Below are 27,737 nucleotides of genomic sequence, written 5' to 3' on the forward strand. Positions count from 1 at the left end.
AAGGACACAGGACAGAGGTTGAGTCAACTTTAATCCATGTCAACTGGCTACAAGTGTGATTTAGTTATTGCCAACACCTGTTAGGTGCCACAGGTAAGTTACAGGTGCTGTTAATTACACAAATTAGAGAAGCATCACATGATTTTTTGAACAGTGCCAATACTTTTGTCCACCCTCTTTTTTATGTTTGGTGTGGAATTATATCCAATTTGGCTTTAGGACAATTCTTTTTGTGTTTTTTTCATTTAAGACAAAATAAATGAAGATAATAATACCAAAGAATTTGTGTTTGCAATCATTTTCAGGAAGAAACTGAGTATTATCTGACAGAATTGCAGGGGTGTCAATACTTTTGGCCACAATGATAGATAGATAGATAGATAGATAGATGGGGGTCACGGTGTCCCATTGTCTCTTTCGTCAACTCCTGCCGTCTCTACAAGATGCTTTGGTCGATCTCCATTAGCCCCCTAATGTAGATCCGGGCATCTGCTCAGTGTTTCCTGTATCAAAGATGCAAAATTAGCAATTTATGTAATCGAGTAGGTCTGGATAAAAAAAAAACTATTTTTTGTATATACAGTAGCTCCAATGCAGACCTATGTGTCTCCATGATAAAAGGAAACAATCAAACTCCCTTTTTTTCTGATCTTGAACACTCTCTTCCATCTTGTTCCCAACTTCTTATGAACCTGCCACATGTACGTCAGCATACAGGTAGGGAAAAAAAATGGAGGATCAGACTACATAGTTTGTTGTCTGTTACCGTGGAGATACATAGATCTGTAAAGGAGCTGGAGACACAAGCTGATAAGAACTTAGCAATGTAGATTACTTGTAAAATGTGGATCATCTATCTATCTTTCCATCCATCCATCATCCATCCATCTGTCCCTTTAGAATTTTCTCCATATTTTGCCGTTTTTTTAAATGTAATATTCACCGATGTTTTATACCGATCGTGTACAGTGATAACCATGTGAGCAACGTGTTTATTGTATGACGGGAAATCCCATGGATTCTACTGTGATTCCGGCTTCTGGCATTGAGTCGTGGAGATCGTATGAAGTGTGAGTCTCTGGCGGGGGCTCATGGACTCCCTGGCAGTTCACCCAATGACTGGCATGATGAGCACCAGTGAGTCAGTGCCTTCTGTTCATGTTAATGAATCTTGACGTTCCGGTTACGCTTAGTTAGGGAACGACTTTGTTTCTTTTCGATTTGGTGTCAATCTTAAAGTGATTTTTCTTTTCTGTGAATAGTGTATGTGCGATGTGCAGTATTTCCCGGTCTGGCCATGTAATAATTTACTATGTACAAGTTTTTTTTTTTATTAAATAAAATACATACTATGTACATGTGTCCATATTACTTACTGACTCTGACCCTTTTATTTTGTTTGTGTTTAAAGTGGTAATACCATCCATGAAATATTGTCATATCCATAAATGTACCATGACAATCTAATATGTCCAGCAACCAACCAAATTTTTGAGCAGGTAGTTCTTCTAAATCAGCATTCTGCCAGCACTGTATGTGCTGGAACTCCCTTTTCACTAACTTCGCAGCATGCATTGCTCCTGCCTTTTTCCAATGGCTTGCTTGCCTGGAACTAGAAGCCTAACTCTCTGTCTTAGTCCAGTTTAACAGCCAGCAGAGCAGGAGACCCCGCTGCTGCTAGAAGTGGATTACACTTGACAACAGGCAGTGGACAGCAAGTTAGACAGAAAGGAGACACCTAGTGGTCGGCACTTTGTAATGATTTTTAAGAAATAAGAAAATATAATTTAGAAATAAAATGATTTAGCAGAAAAAGGATAAAATTATTTTACTGAATATGAAACGTGACATACATACTACATGCCTATGTACATATTATTGACTTCTCCCCTTTTTTTTATAGTGAAAATAAAAATTTGTCATTCATAGATGTACCATAACTGTTCTAATTTATCCAGGAACAGTCTCAATCCTCATTCTCAAAATTGGTTCTTCTTAGGTGCTGTAACTTCCTTTTCCTTCACTCCTCAGCATGCATTTCACCTGAAATGGTCCAATGGCTTTCCTGTCCAGAACTTATACCCCGCCTCTCTGTCATGCCTATGAGCAGTTTGGCAGACAGGAGAGCAGGAGCAGAGACAGAGACCCGCCCCCACCTCTTAGGCATGCCTATGAGCAGTTTGGCAGACAGGAGAGCAGGAGCAGAGACAGAGACCCGCCCCCACCTCATGTTATCGTTCTCAGCTGCTGTTTGAGACGGAATACTCTAGATAACAGGCAGTGGACACCATATTAGACATAAAGGAGGTAACTAGTAGCTTGTAATTAGGTAGAATGCTCTGGGGTAAGAAAACCTAGATAATAAATTCAGTGATTTACCATAAACCAGATAAAATGATTTTTACTGATGATAAAGCTGTGGTTAACATTCAATAGATCCGCGAGTCTAAAGATTTGTAAGATAAAAGCCGAATATTCAGATGGCCCATTTGTCTGTTGATGGCCCACGCATGGTAAACGTGTGGTACACTTATATCTTGATGTAATTTTCACTAATCCCAATGCAATATTATCCATTTATGGAAAATCTGAATAGCACTTCGTACGTGTCAATCCTGCCGGTTCTTGCTCTAATAGTCAGGATTTGGCACCGGCTGAGTCAATTTACGTAGAAGTGAGCATTGACAACACTGATGGCACAATAAGATAGTAGAGAGGGTGTAAGTCAACATGAGCAAAAATGTGATATTGTCAGTGAGGAAGGAGGGAAAAGGATAAATACGCACACTTGGATAGTCATCCCTATAACCTTCTCGATATAGTGATACCACAAGGTTGCCTTACGTTGCATTGCCCTTCTTTTTCATATAGAGGTTGTTGATGTTTTCTGAAGATTCTTACACTTGTGATACCGTTGAATGGTCTCCAATGTCCGCGGGGATCAGTGGACTGGTCAGGCCACCCATTACATAGAACACTAATGTGCAATCCAAGACTTCTGAGCTAACGATGGAACTGATGGACATGGACATTTATTTACGCACTTGGCCAATAATATTGACGATTGTTCGTGTGGTCCTTGTACGGGAGGAACATTACTGTGCATTTCAGGCGGAGGTTGATACGGAGAGATTTATGCTACTTTTACTGCAAGACAGGCTCATAGTCTCCATGAACAGTTGTCGGAATGAAGAAGACACCATGTTGTAGAGGACGGGGTTCACGGCAGAACTGACGTAGAACAATGTGTTTGTCAGCATGTAGAAATAGTGGTAGAATGTGTACAGGGACCTGCAAGAAGAAAGTATCACGATTAAAGACCACATCCAGTGCGGAGGGATGGGCATCAAAACCATAGGGCCACCAAACAAAATGTAGATTGGGTCCCAACTCCACTAAGAGCTCCTCCAAATCCTTTTTTTAAGCATTAATTCCTCCCATCATGGCATGGTTGGATCTAAAGCTATTCTCATATGGAACTTGTTTGCTTACTGTCCGCAGGAGCTATTTTGTGGTGGAATTTTTGGATTTTGTTGTGGAAATGTTGCAGATTTCACCTTTTTGCAGTGTGAAGGGTGAAATCCGAATCTGCAGAGTTGGTTAATTTCGTTTTTGGATTCTCTTGCAATTTATGGATAATATTTTGTAAAACCTTATCACCGATGCTGTTGCTGTAATACACAATGGATTTTCCACCAGAAAATTGTCATAATTATTCCACCCCATGTGCATGTACGTTTGGAGCTCCAAATCCTGTTTTTTTTTTTTGCAAAGACAGTGCAAGATCCCCTTCACATGCCCTGGTGATTCCTGTACAGGAAAAACCAGTACTGTTGACATCGGTGGTCCGCATATGTGATATCCGTGTGACATCCTTGTGACATCAGAGTGTTGTGTCCTGTCCATGTGCTGTCAGTGTGCTATCAGTGTGACACGTATGGAATTAAATGCAGAATAGAAATTAGAGTGTTAGGTATTATAGATGTTCAGAGATATAGAAACATGACAAATAGATGATAGATGGAGAGATAAATAGATGTCAGTGTGCTATATAATCAGTGTTTTGTGTGTTTTTTTTAATATAATTTTAAAAAAATGTGTAGGCTCCCGCATAAGTTTAAAAACCAGCAGAGGGAAAGCCAACTGCTGGGGGCTGATATTAATAACCTGGGAAAGGGGCCTTAGTCCTAAATGTTGCCAGGCTATTAATAACAGCTCACAGCTATTTGCTTAGTCTTTCCTAGTTAGTTTACAGGGGGACCCCAGAAAAAAAAGAAGGTCCCCCTAACCAGCAAAGGCTAAATAGAGAGCTCTGGGCGATATTAATAGCCAGGGAAGTGGCCATGGATATTGGCCCCCTCCCAAGCTAATAACTTCAACTCTCAGCGGGCCCAGAAATGGCGCATCAATAAGTTGCGCTTAACCTCGCTTTTCCCACTTGCCCTGTTGCAGTGACAAGTGGGTTAATAGGGTTTGGGTTGATGTGATCTTTGTATTGTCAGTTGACATCAAGCCCAGGGGTTAGTAATGGAGAAGTGTCTATAAAACGTCCCCATTATTAACCCCATACTCATACTGTAAAAAATAAATTTCTCACAGAGCTAGCAGTGATCTCATTGAGGTCACCACAGTTCATTAGGCCACCCACAATGAACTGAACATGGGAACAACTGGCAGTGACCGGCAGTAACCTCTATGATGTTTTTTAATTTAATTCTTAATTTTACACACGATGTACACAGCGGGTGCTGAATACAAATCTCATCATTGTCACCTGGTTGTGCTGATCTCAGGAAGACTAGGCGACAATGATGAGCGCTGTCTTCCGCACCAGTCATCTGGGAAAAGCAGGAACTGTACTGCTTTTTCTCAGGCGCTGGCATGTGTCACACGGATGTCATCTGTTTTCACGTGTGCCGAACGTATGTTTGTGCAAAAAAGGACAAAAGGACATGTCTGCTGTTTTTTCCCATGGACATATGGTCCATGTGAAAAACCTGACGTGCACAACACCATTGAATACAAAAGGTGTGCATGTATCCGTATTTGCGGTCCTTAAAAAACGGACCACATACGGACATGAAGAATGGACGTGGGAAGGGAGCCTCTCATCTTTAAAACTTGTGTACATATTTGGGTGAATCATCAAGATCGGCAAATCTCTTGTGGTCTTCAGTAGGGGGAGATTTGGAGCAAACGCTCCTGATTTATTAAGATGCTCATTGGATTTATTTAGAAGTCTGAGTTCAATATTTATTTAGGCGTCCATAGCATTTTGGGATCTAGTCTGTTGTCCGTATTTGTTTTGGGATCTGTTGTTAATCGGGGGTTCGTTGTGAGTCTGGGCATCTATATTTTTATGGCTTTGGAAGAGTATGCGCACCACTGCGGCATCAATTCTCTTCTTTCCTCGGCTTTCCCATAGGCAATAAATGTAACGGTGGAGTGCAGCTCAGAGCCCTGTTCTCTGGATCAGTACAGGGGATGTGGATAGCTGATCACTTTTATAACTATTAAGATTGAAAAAAACATATTGCACTCACCCAGACCATTCATCATCCGGGATGTAGCAGAACATCAGTCTCCTGGCGTGGTAAGGTAACCAGCACACAACGTAGGCAATCACAATCGCCCCTGTTAATGGGACAAAAGAAAGTGTAAATATCCTGAAAAAGCATCTCATAGTAATGGCAGGATGGAGACGTCTTCACTGATATCTGTGCAGCATTGTGTGTGGTTCACATTACAGCTATATCCACAATAATATGACTGATGATTGACATAAGAATCTATCTATCTACCTACAGTGGGGGAAAAAGTATTTAGTCAGCCACCAATTGTACAAGTTCTCCCACTTAAAAAGATGAGAGCGGCCTGTAATTGACATCATAGGTAGATCACAACTATGAGAGTCACAATGAGAAAACAAATCCAGAAAATCACCTTGTCTGATTTGGCAAGATTTATTTTGCAAATTATGGTGGAAAATAAGTATTTGGTCATTAACAAAATTTCATCTCAATATTTTGTTATATATCCTTTGTTGGCAATGACTGAGGTCAAACCTTTTCTGTAAGTCTTCATAAGGTTGGCACACACTGTTGGTGGTATGTTGGCCCATTCCTCCATGCAGATCTCCTCTAGAGCAGGAATATTTTGGGCCTGTCGCTGGTCAACACGGACTTTCAAATCCCTCCAAAGGTTTTCTATGGGTTGAGATCTGGAAACTGGTTAGGCCACTCCAGGACCTTCATATGCTTCTTATGAAGCCACTCCTTTGGTGCCCTGGTGGTGTGCTTGGGATCATTATCATGCTCAAAGACCCATCCATGTTTCATCTTCAATGCCCTTGCTGATGGAAGGAGGTTTGCACTCAAAATCTCACGATACATGGCCCCATTCATTTTTTCATGTACACAGATCAGTTGTCCTGGTCCCTTTGCAGAGAAACAGCCCCAAAGCATGATGTTGCCACCCCCATGCTTCACAGTAGGTATGAGGTTCTTGGATGTAACTCAGCATTCTGTCTCCTCCAAGCACGATGAGTTTTGTTTCTACCAAACAGCTCTACTTTGATTTCATCAGACCATATGACATTCTCCCAATACTCTTCTGGATAATCCAAATGCTCTCTAGCAAACTTCAGACGAGCCCAGACATGTACTGGTTTAAACAGGGGGACACGTCTGGCACTGCAGGATCTGAGTCCCTGGTGGCATAGTGTGTTACGGATGGTAGCCTGTTGTGAGTTCATTTTTCCCTTCACTATTGAGGTCTGATGAACTCCCTCCTCTGGTGAAGGAAGGTAGTGAGGCTGATTATCAGACACCTGGGCAGCTAGATGATGACTGGGTGGCTGGAATTGAGGACTGGATATAAGGCTGCCGACGCCCTTCTTCCTGGCTGGTGATTTTCCTGCTGGATTCTTGGAGACCAGTCTGATTCCTGCATCTCAAAGCTAAGTTTTTCTGCTCTGCTTTGTACTCTTCAGTTTTGTCTTTTGTTTTGCCTTGTTTTTTGGGAGTTCTGCCATCCCCGGCCGGGGGTGAGCTGAATTCCATTTTTGTCTCTGATCTGTTGATCTTTTGCTCTGTCTTCAGAATATACCTGAGTGCTGATATAGTCTTTTGAAGCCTAGCGACTTCAGGGCCTGTTTTTCCTATCAGTCGGTTGGCTCATTTTGATAGGGTTTTTGCGGATGGCAGACAGCAGCTTTCCTGTCCTGTCCTATGTAGTTTGCTTGGGCCCCATCATTTGCTCAACCTATCTTTCTATCTGTGTTAGTGTTTTCATCTTGCTTCACCGTCATTATATGTTGGGGGCTGCCTATTGCTTTGGGGTCTGCTCTGGGGCAGTTTAGTTTTTCCCCTTTCTGTCTTTAGGCTATATAGTTCTCTGGCTGTGATCGAGGGGTCTAGGGCACCGTAGGAACTCCCCACGGCTACTGCTAGTTGTTGTGGATAGGTTCAGGGGTCTGCAATCCGATAGCTGCCACCCTCTCTGGTTTTTCTGGACTTAGCTGGTATTTTGTTTTTTCCTCCTTTGGTGACTCATCATAACAGTAGCCTTTGTTACGGTGGTCCCAGCTCTCTGCAGGTCATTCACTAGGTCCCCCAGTGTGGTTCTGGGATTTTTGCTCCCCATTCTTATGATCATTTTGACCCCACAAGGTGAGATCTTGCATGGAGCCCCAAATAGAGAGAGATTATCAGTGGTCTTGTATGTCTTCCATTTTCTTATTATTGCTCCCACAGTTGATTTAATCACACCAAGCTGCTTGCCTATTGTAGATTCAGTCTTCGCAGCCTGGTGCAGGGCTACAATTTTGTTTCTGGTGTCCTTCGACAGCTCTTTGGTCTTCACCATAGTGGCGTTTGGAGTGTTACTGTTTGAGGATGTGGACAGGTGTCTTTTACACTGATAGCAAGTTCAAACAGGTGCCATTACCACAGGTAATGAATAGTTGACAGAGGAGCCTCTAAAGAAAAAGTTACAGGTCTGTGATAACAAGGAACCTTGCATGTTTTTAGGTGACCAAATACTTATTTTCCACCATAATTTGCAAAATAAATCTTGCCAAATTAGACAAGGTGATTTTCTGGATTTGTTTTCTCATTTTGACTCTCTAGTTGTGGTCTACCTATGATGTCAATTACAGGCCGCTCTCATCTTTTTAAGTGAGAGAACTTGCACAATTGGTGGCTGACTAAATACTTTTTTCCCCACTGTATCTATCATGGATGATTTTGCATATTGTTTCTTACATTAAAAACACTCTGTAGTATATTATATTCACTTCTACAATTCGACTTTAGGGTCACTTCACCGTATTCTCTCTCATCCGAGGTAATCGGGCCAATTATGCTAATAACATTCTCATCACAGTGTAATCTGATTTTCTTGAATTTGGAGAAGATGGGAAAAAAAACTTCTCCATCTTCTCCATTCTCTCAGTCCATGAAAATTGACCCTCACTCAGATGTCATCCGAGTGCAGTCCGATGGTTTCCACAGACTCATTGACTTCCATTTGTGTCATGACTTAATCCCATTTAATCAATTGCTGATTGAATGCATATGGAGCATACTTTACAAGAAGAAGAACTCAGCACTCAGGTGTGCAATGAAATAGTTTCAGTCCAAAATGTTTTATTTTTTTGTTTTGGTCTGTATTATGTTGATTTTATCTCCTGACATCTTGAGTACGCTCCTTTATTTCTTACTTATATTTTTTATTTTTTCCATGTTCTATACAGTTATATTCTGATGGTCTGAAACTTAGGACCGAAGACAATAAAGAAGCTACTGACAAAAAAACAGCTGTGTTTTTCCAGCATTTTTGCTGCTTTTTTTTTCCAGCATTTTTTTTCCGGATTATATCTGTCACTAGCTGAAGAGCCCGGCGTTGCTCGGGCATAGGAACTAACTACGGTTAGTTATAACAAATTATAATGTGTAAAGCTGAGTGTAGAGCCCCGCCCACTCCGCATAGCCACATTCACTATAATATCCCACACAATCCCGTCAGCCAGAGCTACCGGGCTACTACCCCTAATATCCCACATCATCCCATCAGCCAGAGCCACCGGACTACTACCCCTAATATCACACATCATCCCATCAGCCAGAGCCACCGGACTACTACCCCTAATATCCCACATCATCCCATCAGCCAGAGCCACCGGACTACTACCACTAATATCCCACATCATCCCATGAGCCTGGGGTCCAATCCAGTGCGCTGAGTGGAATGGTCCTAACTTCCATACCAGGGATCCCTTTAAGAGAGGCCTGGCGTCAGAACCAGAGCACTGAGTGGATTTGCCCTGACTTCCATACCAATGATCCCTTTTATAGAAGCCTGGGGTGAGAATCAGAGTGCTGAGGGATTTACCCTAACTTCCATACCGGAGATCCCTTTAAGAAAGCCTGGGATCAGAACTTGAGCGCTGAGTGGATTAGCTCTGACTTGCATACCAATGATCCCTTTAATAGAACCCTGGGGTCAGAATCAGAGCGCTGAGGGATTTTCCCTAACTTCCGTACAGGAGATCCCTTTAAGAGAGGCCTGGGTTCAGTACCAGAGCATTTGAAGTTAATTGCCCTGACTTCAATACCTGGGATCCCTTTAAGGGAGGCATGGGGTCAGTACCAAAGTGCAGAGTGGATTTGCCCTCACTTCCATACCGGGGATCCCTTTAATAGATCCCTGGGGTCAGAATCAGCCCTGAGGGATTTGCCCTAACTTTTATACAGGAGATCTCTTTAAGAGAGCCTGGGGTCAATACCAGAGCATTTGAAGGCAATTGCCCTGACTTCCATATCGGGGATCCCTTTAAGAGAGGCATGGGGTCAGAACCAAAGCACTGGATGGATTTGCCCTGCCTTCCATACCGGAGATCCCTTTAAGAAAGGCCTGGGGTCAGTACCAAAAAGCTGAGTCTATTTGCCCCAACTTGCATACCAATGATTCCTTTAAGAGACCCTGGGGTCAGAACCACAGAGCTGAGTGGAATTGTCCTAACTTTCATACCAGGGATCCCTTTAAGAGACCCTGGGGTCAAAACCAAAGCGCTGGAAGGATTTGCCCTGACTTCCATACCGGAGATCCCTTTAAGAGGGAAGATGTGCCTATGGGATGGAAGATGTGTGATTTGTATATGGGTACGGGTGGGTTTTTTTTTTCATTTCTGTCATGTGCTCTCTGCTCCTTTTAGGGGGGCAGACAATGGCTGGGAGCTTATGTTCCCGGGGATGCTAGATTTTTCCCACCATGTCAGTGTCTGCTGAGGTGTTGTCAAGTGTGAAAACTTGCTCACAGCAACCAATCACAGCTCAGCTTCTTTTAACCAGCTCTGGTGGAATGAAAGATGTTAGTGATCGGTTGCAAGGAAAACTGTTGCTCATAGCAACCAATCACAGCTCATCGTCTTTTGAACAGCTCTGGTGAAATGAAAGATGCTTCACACACACACACACACACACACATACATACATTCAGTTTTATATAGAGAGATTTGTACGTTTAATAAAGTTAGTTTTATTCATCAAAAACGAAGCAAAAACACATGGTAGAGGTTTTTTTTTTGCAGTGGTTTTTTCACTTCCTCATTGCTTCCTATGGCGAAAAAATGCTGCAAAAAAGCTTAAAGAATTGATATGCTCCAGACCAAAAAAAATGCAGAAATTTTCAATTTTCCAATTTAGCCAGTAAAAACAAACAAGTGTGTGCATGAGATTTCCGATCTCTCATAGTTTTTACTGGTACTGTAAAAAGCAGCTTTTAATTTTCAAAGTAAAAGCTACAAAAATACAACGTGTGAACAAAGCCTAAGAATCCAAACTCATGGACATGATCAGCTGACTTCTTTGTCCACCACTTCCACGGATAGTGGACAATGAAGCGCGGATAGTCCGCAAACCGCATGGGTGTGAAAAAGGGGTTACTGGAACAGTGAGAACCACTAGAGTCTTACATATATTAGATATAGATAGTAGTTTACAACACCAAATATATATGTATATATTTTGCTCTGCCAGTTACCAACTTCATGTGTCAACCTAAATATCGATATAAAGGAAGCTGAACAAAAAGAATCATCGAGTTCACACATATATATATATATATATACAGTGCCTACAAGTAGTATTCAACCCCCTGCAGATTTAGCAGGTTTGATAAGATGCAAATATGTTAGAGCCTTCAAACTTCACACAAGAGCAGGATTTATTAACAGATGCATAAATCTTACAAACCAAAAAGTTATGTTGCTCAGTTAAATTTTAATAAATTTTAAACATACAAGTGTGGGTCAATTATTATTCAACCCCTAGGTTTAATATTTTGTGGAATAACCCTTGTTTGCAATTACAGCTAATAATCGTCTTTTATAAGACCTGATCAGGCCGGCACAGGTCTCTGGAGTTATCTTGGCCCACTCCTCCATGCAGATCTTCTCCAAGTTATCTAGGTTCTTTGGGTGTCTCATGTGGACTTTAATCTTGAGCTCCTTCCACAAGTTTTCAATTGGGTTAAGGTCAGGAGACTGACTAGGCCACTCCAGCACCTTGATTTTTTTGCCTCTTGAACCAGGCCTTGGTTTTCTTGGCTGTGTGCTTTGGGTCGTTGTCTTGTTGGAAGATGAAATGACGACCCATCTTAAGATCCTTGATGGAGGAGCGGAGGTTCTTGGCCAAAATCTCCAGGTAGGCTGTGCTATCCATCTTCCCATGGATGCGGACCAGATGGCCAGGCCCCTTGGCTGAGAAACAGCCCCACAGCATGATGCTGCCACCACTATGCTTGACTGTAGGGATGGTATTCTTGGGGTCGTATCCAGTCTCCAAACGTCACGTGTGTGGTTGGCACCAAAGATCTCGATCTTGGTCTCATCAGACCAGAGAACCTTGAACCAGTCTGTCTCAGAGTCCTCCAAGTGATCATGAGCAAACTGTAGACGAGCCTTGACATGACGCTTTGAAAGTAAAGGTACCTTACGGGCTCGTCTGGAACGGAGACCATTGTGGTGGAGTACGTTACTTATGGTATTGACTGAAACCAATGTCCCCACTGCCATGAGATCTTCCCGGAGCTCCTTCCTTGTTGTCCTTGGGTTAGCCATGACTCTTCGGACAAGCCTGGCCTCGGCACGGGAGGAAACTTTCAAAGGCTGTCCAGGCCGTGGAAGGCTAACAGTAGTTCCATAAGCCTTCCACTTCCGGGTGATGCTCCCAACAGCGGAGACAGGTAGGCCCAACTCCTTGGAAAGGGTTTTGTACCCCTTGCCAGCCTTGTGACCCTCCACGATCTTGTCTCTGATGGCCTTGGAATGCTCCTTTGTCTTTCCCATGTTGACCATGTATGAGTGCTGTTCACAAGTTTGGGGAGGGTCTTAAATAGTCAGAAAAGGCTGGAAAAAGAGATAATTAATCCAAACATGTGAAGCTCATTGTTCTTTGTGCCTGAAATACTTCTTAATACTTTAGGGGAACCAAACAGAATTCTGGTGGTTTGAGGGGTTGAATAATAAATGACCCTCTAAATAAACTTTTCACAATTTAAAAAAAAATTAAACAAAGAAATAACATTCTTTTTTGCTGCAGTGCATTTCACACTTCCAGGCTGATCTACAGTCCAAATGTCACAATGCCAAGTTAATTCCGAATGTGTAAACCTGCTAAATCTGCAGGGGGTTGAATACTACTTGTAGGCACTGTATATATATATATATTCCCAGCTAAGTACCCAATAGACACATATACACAGGTATCCATATAAGGAGTAAGGCTAAGTGCACACGTTGCAGAAAATTTCTGCACAAAAACCTGAATCCCTTCCCAGAAACCGCACCTATTTTTCCGCGGCGTTTTTTGCGCGGTTTTGATGCGTTTTTTACCGCAGCGGTTTCTAAACGCATGGGAGAAGCCTAAACCGCAGAAAAATCCGCAAAATTAATGAGCATGCTGCGTTTTTTACCGCGATGCGTTTTTTTCGCGGTAAAAAACGCATCAATGTGCACAAAAAGTGCAAAATGCATAGAAATGACTGTGCAGCTTATTTTTAGCGGTTTTATAGCGGTTTTATAGTGAAAACCGCGGTAAAAACCGCTAAAAAAACGCTGTGTGTGAACGCAGCCTTAATGTAAATTAACTAATGATGGTTAGTCCTTCATCACGCTCCCTGATGAAGGACTAACCATCCGAAACACGCGTCGCGGTGGGTGTCTGGACCTGTGTGACCCCGTGCCTGTCATTCATTTATCTGGACTTTTGTACCAGGATAAGGGACATATACCATGATGGGGGACCATATACCAGGATGGGTAACATATGCCAGGATGGGGGGACCATATGCCAGGATGGAGAATCATATGCCAGGATGGGTGGTATATACAAGGATGGGAATATATATCAGGATGGGGGACATATACAAGGATGGGGAACATATACCAGAATGGGGTGTATATACCATTATGGTCGACATATACCAGGATGTGGGACATACACCAGGATGGGGACCATATACCAGGATGGGGGACATATACCAGGATGGGGGCATATACAAAGATGGGGGATATATACCAGAATAGGATGCATATACCAGGAATTGGGGACATATACCAGGATGGTGGACATGTGCCAGAATGGGGAACATACGCCATTTGGGGGGACAAATAGAAGGATGGGGGATATATAACAAGATGGGGGACATATACAAGGATGTGTGCCATATATACTAGGATGGGGACATGTAGCAGGATGGGGGACATATTCCACGATGGATGGACTTATGCCAGGATGGGGAAATATACCAGGATGAAGGGGAGCATATAACAAGATGGGGAGCATATTCCTTTATAACTGCAGTCTGGTGCCCCTGCTCCTGTCTGTGGCTACACTTTGTGTCCTCTGCCTGGTCTGATACCCCTGCCAGCTCTCTGCTGCCCCCGTCTGCTCTCTGTATGAGTTGTATTTTTCTATCTCAGCATTCAGGTTAAATTTGTCATGTTGGAACTCGGTCTCTGAAAAGGTCCGCCATCACTGTTTTAGTACATGACTTCAATAAAATGGGGCCGGAGTCAGCATGTGCGTATACCACAATCTCCGGCAGCATTTTATTGAAGACACTGTATGTGCGAATTCGCAGACATATTGTGTTAAAAAAAGGTGTAAAATTAAAAATGTACATTTTTTCTGTGTGTTTTTGTGTTGTTCCAATAAACACAAAGGAAATAAACGTGTATAACAAAGGTGTCTTTGCAATTATTTCTCGGAGAAATACTTCATTTTCTGCAGCAATTTCAAGGGTTCCAATACTTTCGGCCATGAAACTGTAACTGTAAGTTAGGCCGGAGTCACACTACCGTAGAATACGGCCGAGTGCTATGTGAGAAAATATCCCATGGCACTCGGCCCAGTGTTAATCTATGGGGCAGCTCACATCACCGTATTTTTTCACAGGCGTATTCGATGTGCTTGCAAAATAGCAGCATGCTGAGATTGTCACCGAGACTGGGCCAGGACTCGCCAATGCAAGCCTATGGGTGTGAGAAAAAAAAATGCACAGCACTCGGACCATGTGAGTGCTGTCCAATTTTACGCACCGGAGTCCTTTGAAAAGCCGGCAATTTATGTGCCACATACAGTAATATCACAGAGTGACAGGTTAGAATAGAATAGATATACACTCACTGGTCACTTTATTAGGTACACCATGCTAGTAACGGTTTGGACCCCCTTTTGCCTTCAGAACTGCCTCAATTCTTCGTGGCAGAGATTCAACAAGGTGCTGGAAGCATTCCTCAGAGATTTTGGACCATATTGACATGATGGCATCACACAGTTGGCGCAGATTTGTCGGCTGCACATCCCTGATGCGAATCTCCCGTTCCACCACATCCCAAAGATGCTCTATTGGATTGAGATCTGGTGACTGAGGAGGCCATTTGAGTACAGTAAACTCATTGTCATGTTCAAGAAACCAATCTGAGATGATTCGAGCTTTATGACATGGCGCATTATCCTGCTGAAAGTAGCCATCAGATGTTGGGTACATTGTGGTCATAAAGGGATGGACATGGTCAGCAACAATACTCAGGTAGGCTGTGGCGTTGCAACGATGCTCAATTGGTACCAAGGGGCCCAAAGAGTGCCCAGAAAAAATTCCCCACACCATGACACCACCACCACCAGCCTGAACCGTTGATACAAGGCAGGATGGATCCATGCTTTCATGTTGTTTACGCCAAATTCTGACCCTACCATCCGAATGTCGCAGCAGAAATCGAGACTCATCAGACCAGGCAACGTTTTTCCAATCTTCTACTGTCCAATTTCGATGAGCTTGTGCAAATTGTAGCCTCAGTTTCCTGTTCTCAGCTGAGAGGAGTGGTACCCAGTGTGGGCTTCTGCTGCTGTAGCCCATCTGCCTCAAAGTTCGACGCACTGTGCGTTCAGAGATGCTCTTCTGCCTACCTTGGTTGTAACGGGTGGCAATTTGAGTCACTGTTGCCTTTCTATCAGCTCGAACCAGTATGCCCATTCTCCTCTGACCTCTGGCATCAACAAGGCATTTCCGGCCACAGAACTGCCGCTCACTGGATTTTTTTTCTTTTTCGGACCATTCTCTGTAAACCCTAGAGATGGTTGTGCGTGAAAATCCCAGTAGATCAGCAGTTTCTGGAATTCTCAGACCAGCCCTTCTGGCACCAACAATCATGCCACGTTCAAAGGCACTCAAATCACCTTTCTTCCCCATACTGATGCTCGGTTTGAACTGCAGGAGATTGTCTCGACCATGTCTACATGCCTAAATGCACTGAGTTGCCGCCATGTGATTGGCTGATTAGAAATTAAGTCTTAACACACAGTTGGACAGGTGTACCTAATAAAGTGGCCAGTGAGTGTATATACATAGAATACATATATACAGTATATAAATGTCAGTCACACACACATGTATATATGTATATATATAATAGATAGATAGATAGATAGATAGATAGATAGAAGAAAAGCCGGCAATTCAGCAGCCGCGTAGTGTAAAATCACAGCAGGAGCCAACAGGATAGAAGAGATGGATTACATACAGTAAATACTAACAGAATAGGTAGATATATACATGTCAGTGACAAATACAATCAGTACAGTGTGTGCACAGCTTACGGTACATGTATTTAATTAATAAAAAAAATTTCTGAAAAAAATGGCGTGAGCTCCCACATGATTTTCATAACCAGCAGAGGGAAAGCTGATGGCTGGGGGGCCAATGTTTATAGCCTGGGAAGGGGATAATACCCATGGAGCTTCCCAGGCTATTAATATTAGCTCACAACTGTATACTTAGCCTTTACTGGCTATTAAAATGGGGGACCCTAAAAAAAAGATGTAGGGTCCCCTTTAATTAATAACCAGCAAAGACTTTACAGACAGCTGAGAGCTGATATTAATAGCCTAGGAAGGGGCCATGGATACTTGCTCCCCCCAGGCTTAAAACATCAGCTCTTAGTCACCCCAGAAAAGACGCATCTCTAAAGGGCCTGTCACACTAAGCGATATCGCTAGCAATATCACTATAACTTGTGACGTTATAGCGACATTGCTAGCGACATTGCTATGTGTGATACTTACCTACAGCCCGCTCCCCGCTGGTTATCGCTGATCGCGCAAGAACGTCCAGGACTGTTTCTCGTCGTCAGTTTCCTGCGGCGCTTCCTGTGGAGAGACGAGTAACGAGCGTGGAGCCGGGCGGGAGGACGCAGGATCGCCTAGTGTGACAGGTAAGTAGCGACCCCCGACCCCAGCAATGTCGCTGGAGAGGTCTGCCTGTGTGGCAGCTCACTAGCGACCACTTAGCGATGTACCAGCGATCCTGACAGCGTCATATCGCTAGTCGGGATCGCTGGTACATCGCTAAGTGTGCCAGTACCTTTAGATGCGCCAATTCTGGCACTTAGCCTTGCTCTTCTCATTTGCCCTGTAGTAGTAGCAGGGAAGTTGATGTCACCTTTGTATCGTCAGGTGACATCAAGCCCCGAGGTTAGTAATGGAGAGACATCAACAAGACACCCCCATGACTAAAGGTACTGTCACACTTAGCGATGTACCAGCGATCCCGACCAGCGATATGACGTGGTCAGGATCGCTGGTGCATCGCTAAGTGGTCGCTAGTGAGCTGCCACACAGGCAGATCTCACCAGCGACATCGCAGGGGTCGGGGGTCGCTACTTACCTGTCACACCAGGCGATCCTGCGTCCTCCCGCCCGGCTCCACGCGTCGCTCGTCGTCACAGCAGGAAGCGCTGCAGGAAGCTGACGATGAGAAACAGTCCTGAACGTTCTCGCACGATCAGTGATAACCAGCGGGGGAGCGGGTCGTAGGTAAGTATCAGACACAGCGATATCGCTAGCAATATCGCTATAACGTCACAAGTTATAGCGATATTGCTAACGATATCTCTTAGTGTGACAGGCCCTTAACCCCATGGAAACATTGTATGAAAACACAAACATCCAGAATAAAGTCCGTTAATTGAAAGAGTGACACATACTCCTTTTAATAAATCTTAATTAAACCATACTTACGACCTCGCCCATTCCACCGACACCCGATGTAAAAGGACATGCAGGGAATTGGTCAAGGTAAGGATTAATTTTTAACTGTTTTTTTTTACTTGTCTGCACCCTTTTAAGATTAAATATCATTAGCACTAAAACCCCTTTAACTTGAAAAGGAAGTCATTTTAGTGCCCGGAATCTTCAGAATATCATGACATACAACAAACGTGCAGCGTAAATATCACTGTCTTGTTTTGCTGTATCTAGGGACATTGATTATGAAGTTTACCAACTCGTCATTATTCTCACGAGATAGCGTGTTCCCATAATGAAAAATCAATCAAAGACGGAGAATTAAAATAATCTTGGTTTTGTTGTTATTTGCTGCCATTACAACTATTTTCTCTGGGTTATATTACTTATAGTGAATCTATCCCATTTCCCGCACCTTACGGCAGTCACAAACTTTATCAGGTGTGATCCTAAGTATGGGTTCCAGTCTGGCAGTCCTGGAGGAGGACATAACAAAATCTGCAGGATGATGGTCAAAATTAATCTATATATAGAAGTAAATTACTCCAAGACGCAGGTAGGAATGTGAGAAGTGAAACGCGTCGCCCAAAGATAAATATTCAATCAAACGCAATGATGAGAATACAAATACAGGATTATGATGGGATGGAGTTTTCTGCCTGACCCGGGTAGTTCATATTAATAGTGACCTATTTTATAGAAAAAAATATATGGCTGGAAAGCTAGGTTTTATTACTACTCACAGGGAAGGCAATTCCTAATATATCAGCGGAATGGTCCATCTTAAATATCAGAGGTGAGAGAGAAAATTGGCAAACAAAAATAGGCTTATTGCTGATTTTCAAAATCCAGCCACAAACACTAGAGAGTCGTTCCAATGTCAGGTAGAGGGTCACAAACCTATTTGTCCATATAGGGCCCTATATCTCTCTCCTACCTGACAGCGGAGGTTGGCACCCTCTTGATATGCAAATGGCGCCCCCGCTCCTCGGCGGCTCTCCCTAATCACCCTGTTGACTCCTATCTAAATGACATCAGCTTGGAGTACAACAGATGGCCGGGGACAAAAATATAACAGATAATAACCCCATGCCACAAACCACCAAGACAAAAATGTGAGGAATAGTAACTGGAAAAAACTCTAATATTTGGCAGATTTGTAAACATTTGCTTTGCGAGGAAAAGGGGTCTAAATAACCCTATTTAGGTGTCTCCCTGCCTGACAGTGGAGCTTTTACACCCTACGTTACTCTGGTGCCCCCGCTCCACGTGGGCTGACCCTTACTGACCCCTACACTTCTCACCCAGAAAGAGGAAAGAGGGTGTCAGAACATATGGCCAAGGGAGACAGGGGTAATAACTTAGAATTATCCCTGAAAAAATCCCCCCAAAGACAAAAAATGTTTTAATAATAATAAAAAAATGTATCTGCAAACCGATGTAAGTTGCAAGTAAAGGGGGTAAGATATCAATCAGAACAGATACAAAATCATTTAAATGTTCTTAAGCAGCATTAATGTACATTTCTCACATCACAGAACTCTGCTATTACCTCTAATCCCCCACAACAACACATTTTTCATATTGCATCATGCCCAAAACAATGAGCCATTGATCGCTCAGGCTCAAAATTACACTGTCCCAAAAAAAAACCAAAAAAAAAACAAAACAGCAAATTAACAAATATCTAAGAACTTAGCTCATAGCCACTGAAAAATCACCTCAATATATATAGTACATGGGGTAATAGTGTACTATATATAATGAAAAATCGCCTCGACGTGTTTCCCTCCCGCAAAAGGAGTTCATCAGGAGGCCCATGATGTATTATGAATGCTCCCTCCGAGCATCAGATGTCATGCCTGGTTGCAGGTAAACGCGTCGAGGCGATTTTTCATTGGCCATGAGCTAAGTTCTTACATATTTGTCAATTTTGTTGATTTAATACTTGGGGATAGTGCAATTTGAGCCGGGTGATCAATGGCTTATTGTTTTTGGGCATGAAGCAATATGAAAATATGCTGTTATGGGGGATTAGAGGTAATAGCAGCGGTTGGTGATTTGAGAAATGTTTATTAATGCTGTTTAAGAATACTCAGATGGTTGTATATCTGTTTTGATTGATACCTTACCTCCTTTATTTGAAACTGCCTTTGTCAAAGTACTATCACCCCGCCTACTATATATATTGAGGTGATTTTTCAGTGGCCATGAGCGAAGTTCTTACATATTTGTTAATTTGCTGTTTTGTTTTTGTTTTGGTTTTTTTTTGGGACAGTGCAATTTTGAGCCTGAGCGATCAATGGCTCATTGTTTTGGGCATGATGCAATATGAAAAATGTGTTGTGGGGGATTAGAGGTAATAGCAGCGTTCTGTGATGTGAGAAATGTACATTAATGCTGCTTAAGAACATTTAAATGATTGTGTATCTGTTCTGATTGATATCTTACCCCCTTTACTTGCAACTGTCTTTGCTAATGCACTATTATCCCGTACACTGTATACATCGGTTTGCAGATACATTTTTTTATTATTATTATTAAAACATTTTTTGTCTTTGGGGGGGATTTTTTCAGGGATAATTCTAAGTTATTACCCCTGTCTCCCTTGGCCATTTGTTCTGACACCCTCTTTCCTCTTTCTGGGTGAGAAGTGTAGGGGTCAGTAAGGGTCAGCCCACGTGGAGCGGGGGCACCAGAGTAACGTAGGGTGTAAGAGCTCCGCTGTCAGGCAGGGAGACACCTAAATAGGGTTATTTAGATCCCTTTTCCTCCCAAAGCAAATGTTTACAAATCTGCCAAAAATTAGAGTTTTTTCCAGTTACTATTCCTCACATTTTTGTCTTGGTGGTTTGTGGCATGGGGTTATTATCTGTTATATTTTTGTCCCCGGCCATCTGTTGTACTCCAAGCTGATGTTGTTTAGATAGGAGTCAACAGGGTGCTTAGGGAGAGCCGCCGAGTGGGGGCGCCATTTGCGTATCAAGAGGGTGCCAACCTCCGCTGTCAGGTAGGAGAGAGATATAGGGCCCTATAGGGACAAATAGGTTTGTGACCCTCTACCTGACATTGGAACGACTCTCTAGTGTTTGTGGCTGGATTTTGAAAATCAGCAATAAGCCTATTTTTGTTTGCCTGTTTTTTGAAGTTTTGAAAACTTTTTAATGATTGGTCAATAAAGTATCTTTAAAGGATTGATTTTTTTGTATATGAGCCGTTGAATAATTAATCCAGAATTATATTTATTAAGAATTTTTGAGAGATAAAATTGCTTTTTTGAACCAGAACTTTACTTGAGTTTCCTGTAACTTACATGATGACAGCATATAATCATTTATCGGTATATTCTACTTAAAAATATTCAAATTTAGGAAGACATTGTTTTAGTAATGCCCAACATCCTCTCCATTTGCTTTCACAGTCAAGTCCTTATAAATGGATTTTGGGCTCAATTTCTGGTCAATCAGGGTTGTTTCAAATTTTGACAATTTAGGCAATTTATCTTAAAACAAGGGAAATGTGCAATGGGTCACTGGTTGACTATGGTTTCATTTCCTTTGGAATGACGCGGAACTGCATGGTTAGCAAACAAGTGGTAGGGAATTGGTCCAAGGGACACAAAAAAGGTGATGGAGGTCCTTCCCTACTGTGTAACAAGGCTATAGTCCCCACTATATATTAGACTATGTTTGGCCAAACCCACCGATAACTATGGGTTCAGTTGAAAGTCTAATGTGTATGGCGGTCTTCCATCTCTCCCTCAACACTATCTAACGGGGATCCAACACGACCAATTTCAGTCTGCAGATCCTTTTGTTCTAGAGAAGATGAGCTGCCACCAGAGATATCCAACATAGGGGATACAGAAATCATAGGTGAAATGATCGCTCCTGTGTATGGAGCTGAAAGGAATAGCAGCCAGCCAAAAGATTGTCCGAACTATCTTTCAGCCGACAGCTAACTAAAGAGTCTGGGGGCTGTAGTGATGTCTTCTAGCAGTCAGTATGTTATTTTTTACTATTTTGTACAGGGGATTTGGAGCCCCCGTCACTTATGAGACTTTTCTAGGTGGGAAAAACGACCTCATTTTCAATAGACATTCAATTAAAAATGTCATACTTTTTGTGCAGTTTTCTGTTCTGATGCAGATTTTGATGCTTTTTATTAGAGCTCTTTTCTCATGCTTTTGTTTGGTGTTTTTAGCTTCAATGTCAAGTTTAGTGTAATTTCCACCAGGTACTTGCATCAAAAAAGTGACATGACACCTTTTTTTTCTCGCAGGGCAGTTTTTAAAACCTCATCAGAAAAATACTTGATAAACAATTGTGATTTTCCCATTCAAATCAATAAGAAACTTGTTCAAATTTTATTTGAAACCTTTTTAGTGCTTTTTAGTAGTGATGAGTGAGTATACTCGTTGCTCGGGTTTGTCCGAGCATGCTCGGGTGTCCTCCAAGTATTTTGGAGTGCTCGGAGATTTAGCTTTCGTCATCTCAGCTGCATGATTTGCGACTTGTAGACAGGCTGAATACATGTGGAGATTCCCTAACAAACAGGCATTCCTCACATATATTCAGCCTTTCTAGCAGCCCCAAATTATGCGGCTGAGACAACGAAATCTAACTCTCCGAGCATGCCAAAATACTCGGAGACAACCCGAGCAACGAGTATACTCACTCATCACTACTTTTTAGGTCAGAATCATGAACAAAATCCACATAAGTTTTTTCAGATTTTTTTTTTTACCATAAAACCTGGTTGGTACAGTTTTGCTGCAATATTTTCATGTGTATTTTTCAATCCAATAGTTTAACCCCTTAGAGACAGATGTTGGCCTTCGGGACCAAGCTCCATTTTTCAATTCTGATATGTTTCACTCTATGTGGTAATAACTTTGAATGCATCAACATATGACAGTGATTCTGTGACAATTTTTTTTTCGCATGCAAATTGCCTCTTCAGAGAGGAAGAGGACGAGAACTCTAGTGCCATCTATTGGAAGTAGCAATCCTAAAATTCTTTATCGACCCTTTAACAAGCCTTGCCATACATCCAGAACAGCCATTAAACTTCTGGCCCCTGCAGTAGTGGGACAAACCACCCAGCACAACTCCAAACATCTGGTTGCAGGGTGTCCTATCCTGTGAGTTGAGTTTGAAGGCATTGCAAGTTGCCTGCTTAGTGGATACTGGGTCACAGGTAAAGACCATGCCCGAGTCGTATTTCAACCATTACTTTCAACGATGGCCAAGCCAGAGCGGGAGACGCTGACCCGAGTAACAGCAGCTAATCAGCAACCGATCTCCATCACGGGGCTTGTGTGGATGAATGTGCGGCTATGTGGACAAGATGTAGGAAGAAAAGGCATCCTGCTGGTTCCCGAGCCATTCAAAGAAGATGTAGCAGTGATAATGGGCATGAATAACCTTCGAGCATTGGAACAGATCATGTTCACTAAATGGGGGTCTGGCTACTAGAAACAGGCCACTCCACACAACCCCACCCAAAACGCATTCCAATGGCTGATCCCCATCTGTGGGACACAGAAGAGCGTTCCCGTACATCAGTCTGTGCAAATTATTTGAGTCTTGGGAAGGGTATCCCTCTCCTTCCTTTTTGGAAACCATCCTGACACTGCCTGTGGGAACGTTCCACAACACTTGAAGGTATGTATGGAGGTGGTGATCGAACCAGTGGGCCTAGGAAGAGGTAGGCTAGAATGCATTGGTAGCCTGTACAATAACAGTGGTCCATAACAGACAAGTACCCATCAGAGCTGTGAATGTGGGACAAAGAGAAGTCTCCCTAACCCTAGGAGTGGAACTGACTCGTGTGCACCTACATCGAAGCGAAGTGCTGAGTCGGAAAAAAGTGACCCTGGCCCCGATAGATGATGCTGTTTTGACCCTGGCACTCACAGCCGAAACAAAAGAGGCCCTGACCCCGAAATGGAATGGACGAGCCATCTTAGCCCAAATGGGGTGGATGTGAAGGCTCTCGATCCAGATCGTATACAAACCATTGAAGTAAGGCTGTGGGAGAAACTGGCTGCATTTGCCCGCCACACCAACGACTCCGGCTGCACAGACGCCATTACCCATGAGATACCAATGGGAGACACTTCCACGATCCAATAAAGATATTGACAAATACCTCCAAACTGTACCAGAAGGTGAACACCTTGTTGAAACAGATGGTTTCCAGTCTGTGGATGTAGACATTCCTGACACAGAACAATTGCAAGTTTGCAGAGGAGAGGAACCCCAGCTCCGCCCGATCTTTCGCATCACACGGCCAAAGTGGTTCTCTCCGAGCACCTGTAACCTGAGAGCGGAAGCAATGCTGTGGTACCAGTAATCCCTCAGTATTGAAATTGGGAATGAGACTTGTCCGGACCCGGAAGAAGACAACTCCATTAACCTGAAGGAAGAGCTCAACACAACATACTTGTCTCTAATACATCAAGACCAAGCAGAAGCTATCAGACTATCTCCTAAGCGCTACAGAACTGTAAGTGTGACACTGGTGTTCAACTGTGTTAGGGTGTAGAGCAGGGTCTTTTAGCTAGGGGCGCTGTAGCAGCACGGCCCGATTATTGGAAGCCAGGCAGGAGTTTAGAAGAGAGTAGTTTATAGAAATTTGGATTGCCATAGCTGGAGTGAAACTTGTGTGACAACCTCCAGTTATCTCTCCTTGCATCTATTATTGCTATTATTATTACAAGAATTGTTAGTCTTATTTTCCGGCATATAATCCTCTGTCTTTCAATAAAGCAGGTGTTTTGTTTCTCTCTCATCGTACTGTACCATATTTGAGTCCTGCCCGGCAGTGTCGTTCAGGCATCGCTACATGTGGGCATCCTTTTCTTCAGCAGCAACAGGACCATAATATTACTGTGGGAGGTGCAATGGAATAGTTTAGATCAAAGCATATTCATATGTGTGAACAGCCCAGTCACAGTCCAGACCGAAATCCCATGGAGAATTTATGGCAAAACTAGAAATTGCTGTTCACAGATGTCTCCATCCAATCTCACTGAGCTAGAGCGTGTGTGAAAAAAAGAATGGACAAAAAGTTCAGCCTCTAGATGTAGAGACATACCCCAAAAGACAGGCAGGAGAAATTGCAGCAAGAGGAGGTGCTACACAGTATTGAATCAGGGGGGCTGAATTCAAATGCATATCACAATTTTCAAATTTATATTTTTAAAATGTTTAGAAAACCATGTACCTTTTACATTTCACAAATACTTGCTACTTTGTGTTAGTATAGTACATAAAATCCAAATAAAGAACATTTAGATTTGTGGGTTTAACTTGAAAAAAGTGAAATAGGTCAGAGTATGAATACTTTTTCAAGGCTTATGCCACATTCACACATCTTTGTGACATGGTCAGAATACAGACCATGATGCATGTGTAAAGTGCTGCAGAGTGGTATTCGCGAGAGCAGGGTCGGACTGGAACACCTTGGGCCCACCAGAGAAAATCATTCTTGGGGCCCACCATGTAGCTACATAGAGATAAACACAAAACCACCAATTGTGCGGTAAAACACGCTAATATCCGGGTATAATATAAGGTAGTACAAATCTTAATTATGTAGCAGGAGTAGGGGAAGCCTCCCTCATAGAATATAAAGCAGCCCCCTCATATAGTATAATGCAGCCCCCTCATAGAATATAATGCAGCCCCCTCATAGAATATAATGCAACCATCTCATAGAATATAGCCCTCTCTTAGGGTATAATGCTGCCCCCCTTCATAGGGTATAATGCTGCCCCCTTCATAGGGTATAATGCTGCCCCCTTCATAGGGTATAATGCACCCCCTCATAGGGTATAATGCACCCCCTCATAGGGTATAACGCTGCCCCCTCATAGGGTATAATGCTGCCTCCTCATGGGGTATAATGCTGCCTCCTCATAGGGTATAATGCTGCCCCCCCTCATAGGGTATAATGCTGCCCCCCTCATAGGGTATAATGCACCCCCTCATAGGGTATAATGCTGCCTCCTCATAGGGTATAATGCTGCCCCCTCATAGGGTATAATGCTGCCCCCCTCATAGGGTATACCCCTCATAGGGTATAATGCACCCAATCATAGGGTATAATGCACCCCCTCATAGGGTATAATGTTGCCCCCCCTCTTAGGGTATACCCCTCATAGGGTATAATGCTACCCTCCTCATAGACTATAATGCTGCCCCCCTCACAGGGTATAATGCAACCCTTCATAGGGTATAATGCACCCCCTCATAGGGTATAATGCTATATATATATATATAGATATATAGAGAAAGATAGATATAGAGTTAGATATATATGGGATAAATAGATAGATCTATGGATAGATAGATAGATAGATACAGGTATATAGAAGATAGATAATGGATAAATAGATAGATATAGAGATAGGTAGCTATAGATAGAAAGATAGATATAGAGATAGATAGATATAGAGAGATAGCTAGATAGAGAGAGAGAGATCGATAGATATAGAGATAGATATAGAGAGATAGAGATAGATATAGTGAGAGGTAGATATAGAGAGATAGATAGAGAGAGAGATAGATAGATATAGAGAGAGATAAATATAGAGATAGAGAGAGATAGATACAGAGAGATAGATAGATATAGAGATGGATAGATAGAGATATAGATATAGAGATAGATAGATATAGAGAGAGATAGATAGAGAGATAGATAGATATAGAGAGAGACAGATATATAGAGAGATAGATATAGAGAGAGATAGATATATATAGAGATAGAGAGATAGATAGATAGATAGATATAGAGAGATAGACATAGAGATAGATAGATATAGAGATAGATAGATATAGCGAGAGAGATAGAGAGATAGCTAGATATAGAGAGAGACAGATATATAGAGAGATAGATATAGAGAGAGATAGATATAGAGAGAGATAGATATAGAGAGAGATAGATATAGAGAGAGATAGATAGATAGATATAGAGAGATAGATATAGAGAGATGGATAGAGAGATAGATAGATATAGAGATAGATAGATATAGAGAGAGAGAGATAGAGAGATAGATAGATATAGAGAGAGACAGATATATAGAGAGATAGATATAGAGAATAGATATATATAGAGAGATAGATAGATATAGAGAGAGAGAGATAGATATAGATAGATAGATATAGAGAGATAGATATAGAGAGATAGATATAGAGAGATAGATATAGAGAGACAGATATATAGAGATAGATATAGAGAGAGATAGATATATATATATAGAGATAGATAGATAGATATAGAGAGATGGATAGATAGAGAGATAGATAGATATAGAGATAGATAGATAGATAGATATAGAGAGAGATAGATAGATATAGAGAGAGATAGATAGATATAGAGAGAGATAGATATAGAGAGAGATAGATAGATAGATATAGAGACAGATATATAGAGATAGATATAGAGATAGATAGATAGATATATATAGAGATAGATAGATATAGAGAGATAGATAGATATAGAGATGGATAGAGAGACAGATATATAGAGAGATAGATATAGAGAGAGATAGATATATATAGAGATAGATATAGACATAGAGAGATATAGAGAGAGAAAGATAGATAGATAGAGAGAGAGATAGATATAGAGAGAGATAGATAGAGATATAGATCGACAGAGAGATAGATAGACAGATTGATATAGATAAATAGTCAGATAGATATAGATAGAGATAGAGAGACAGAGCGATAGACAGATAAAGATAGATAGATAGATATAGAGATAGATAGATAGATATAGAGAGATAGATAGATATAGAGAGCGACAGATATATAGAGAGATAGATATAGAGAGAGATAGATATATATATAGAGATAGATAGAGATAGATATAGACATAGATAGATATAGAGAGAGATAGATAGATAGATATAGATAGATAAATAGTCAGATAGATATAGATAGGGAGAGAGACAGAGAGTGATAGGCAGATAAATATAGATAGATAGAGAGACAGATAGATAGATATAGAGATAGATAGATAGATAATGGAAAGATAGATATAGAGATAGATATATAGATAGAGAGAGAGACAGAGAGATAGATAGCTATCGATATAGAGTTAGATATAGAAAGATATAGGAAAAGAAAAATAGATATA

The 27,737-nt window shown here is 42.0% G+C and overlaps 1 protein-coding gene across 1 annotated transcript in view; it reads right to left on the reverse strand.

Annotated features, from left to right (window-relative positions):
- Positions 1-1,813: 1,813 nt before the first annotated feature.
- The window catches only part of NTSR2 (neurotensin receptor 2), an 84,814-nt gene continuing 58,890 nt past the window's right edge, over positions 1,814-27,737 (reverse strand). Inside the window, exons 3-5 of the mRNA XM_073568242.1 lie at positions 5,544-5,634; positions 2,226-3,291; positions 1,814-2,156 (exon numbers count right to left, since the gene is read on the reverse strand). Of these exons, the coding sequence (XP_073424343.1) occupies positions 3,108-3,291; positions 5,544-5,634 (275 nt within the window). The 3' untranslated portion in view covers positions 1,814-2,156; positions 2,226-3,107. The remainder of the gene's footprint in view (positions 2,157-2,225; positions 3,292-5,543; positions 5,635-27,737) is intronic.

The sequence above is a fragment of the Dendrobates tinctorius genome, unplaced genomic scaffold (genome assembly GCF_039654945.1).
Source record: "Dendrobates tinctorius isolate UK_male_01 unplaced genomic scaffold, ASM3965494v1 ptg000021l, whole genome shotgun sequence".
In the NCBI taxonomy this organism is placed as follows: Eukaryota; Metazoa; Chordata; class Amphibia; order Anura; family Dendrobatidae; genus Dendrobates; species Dendrobates tinctorius.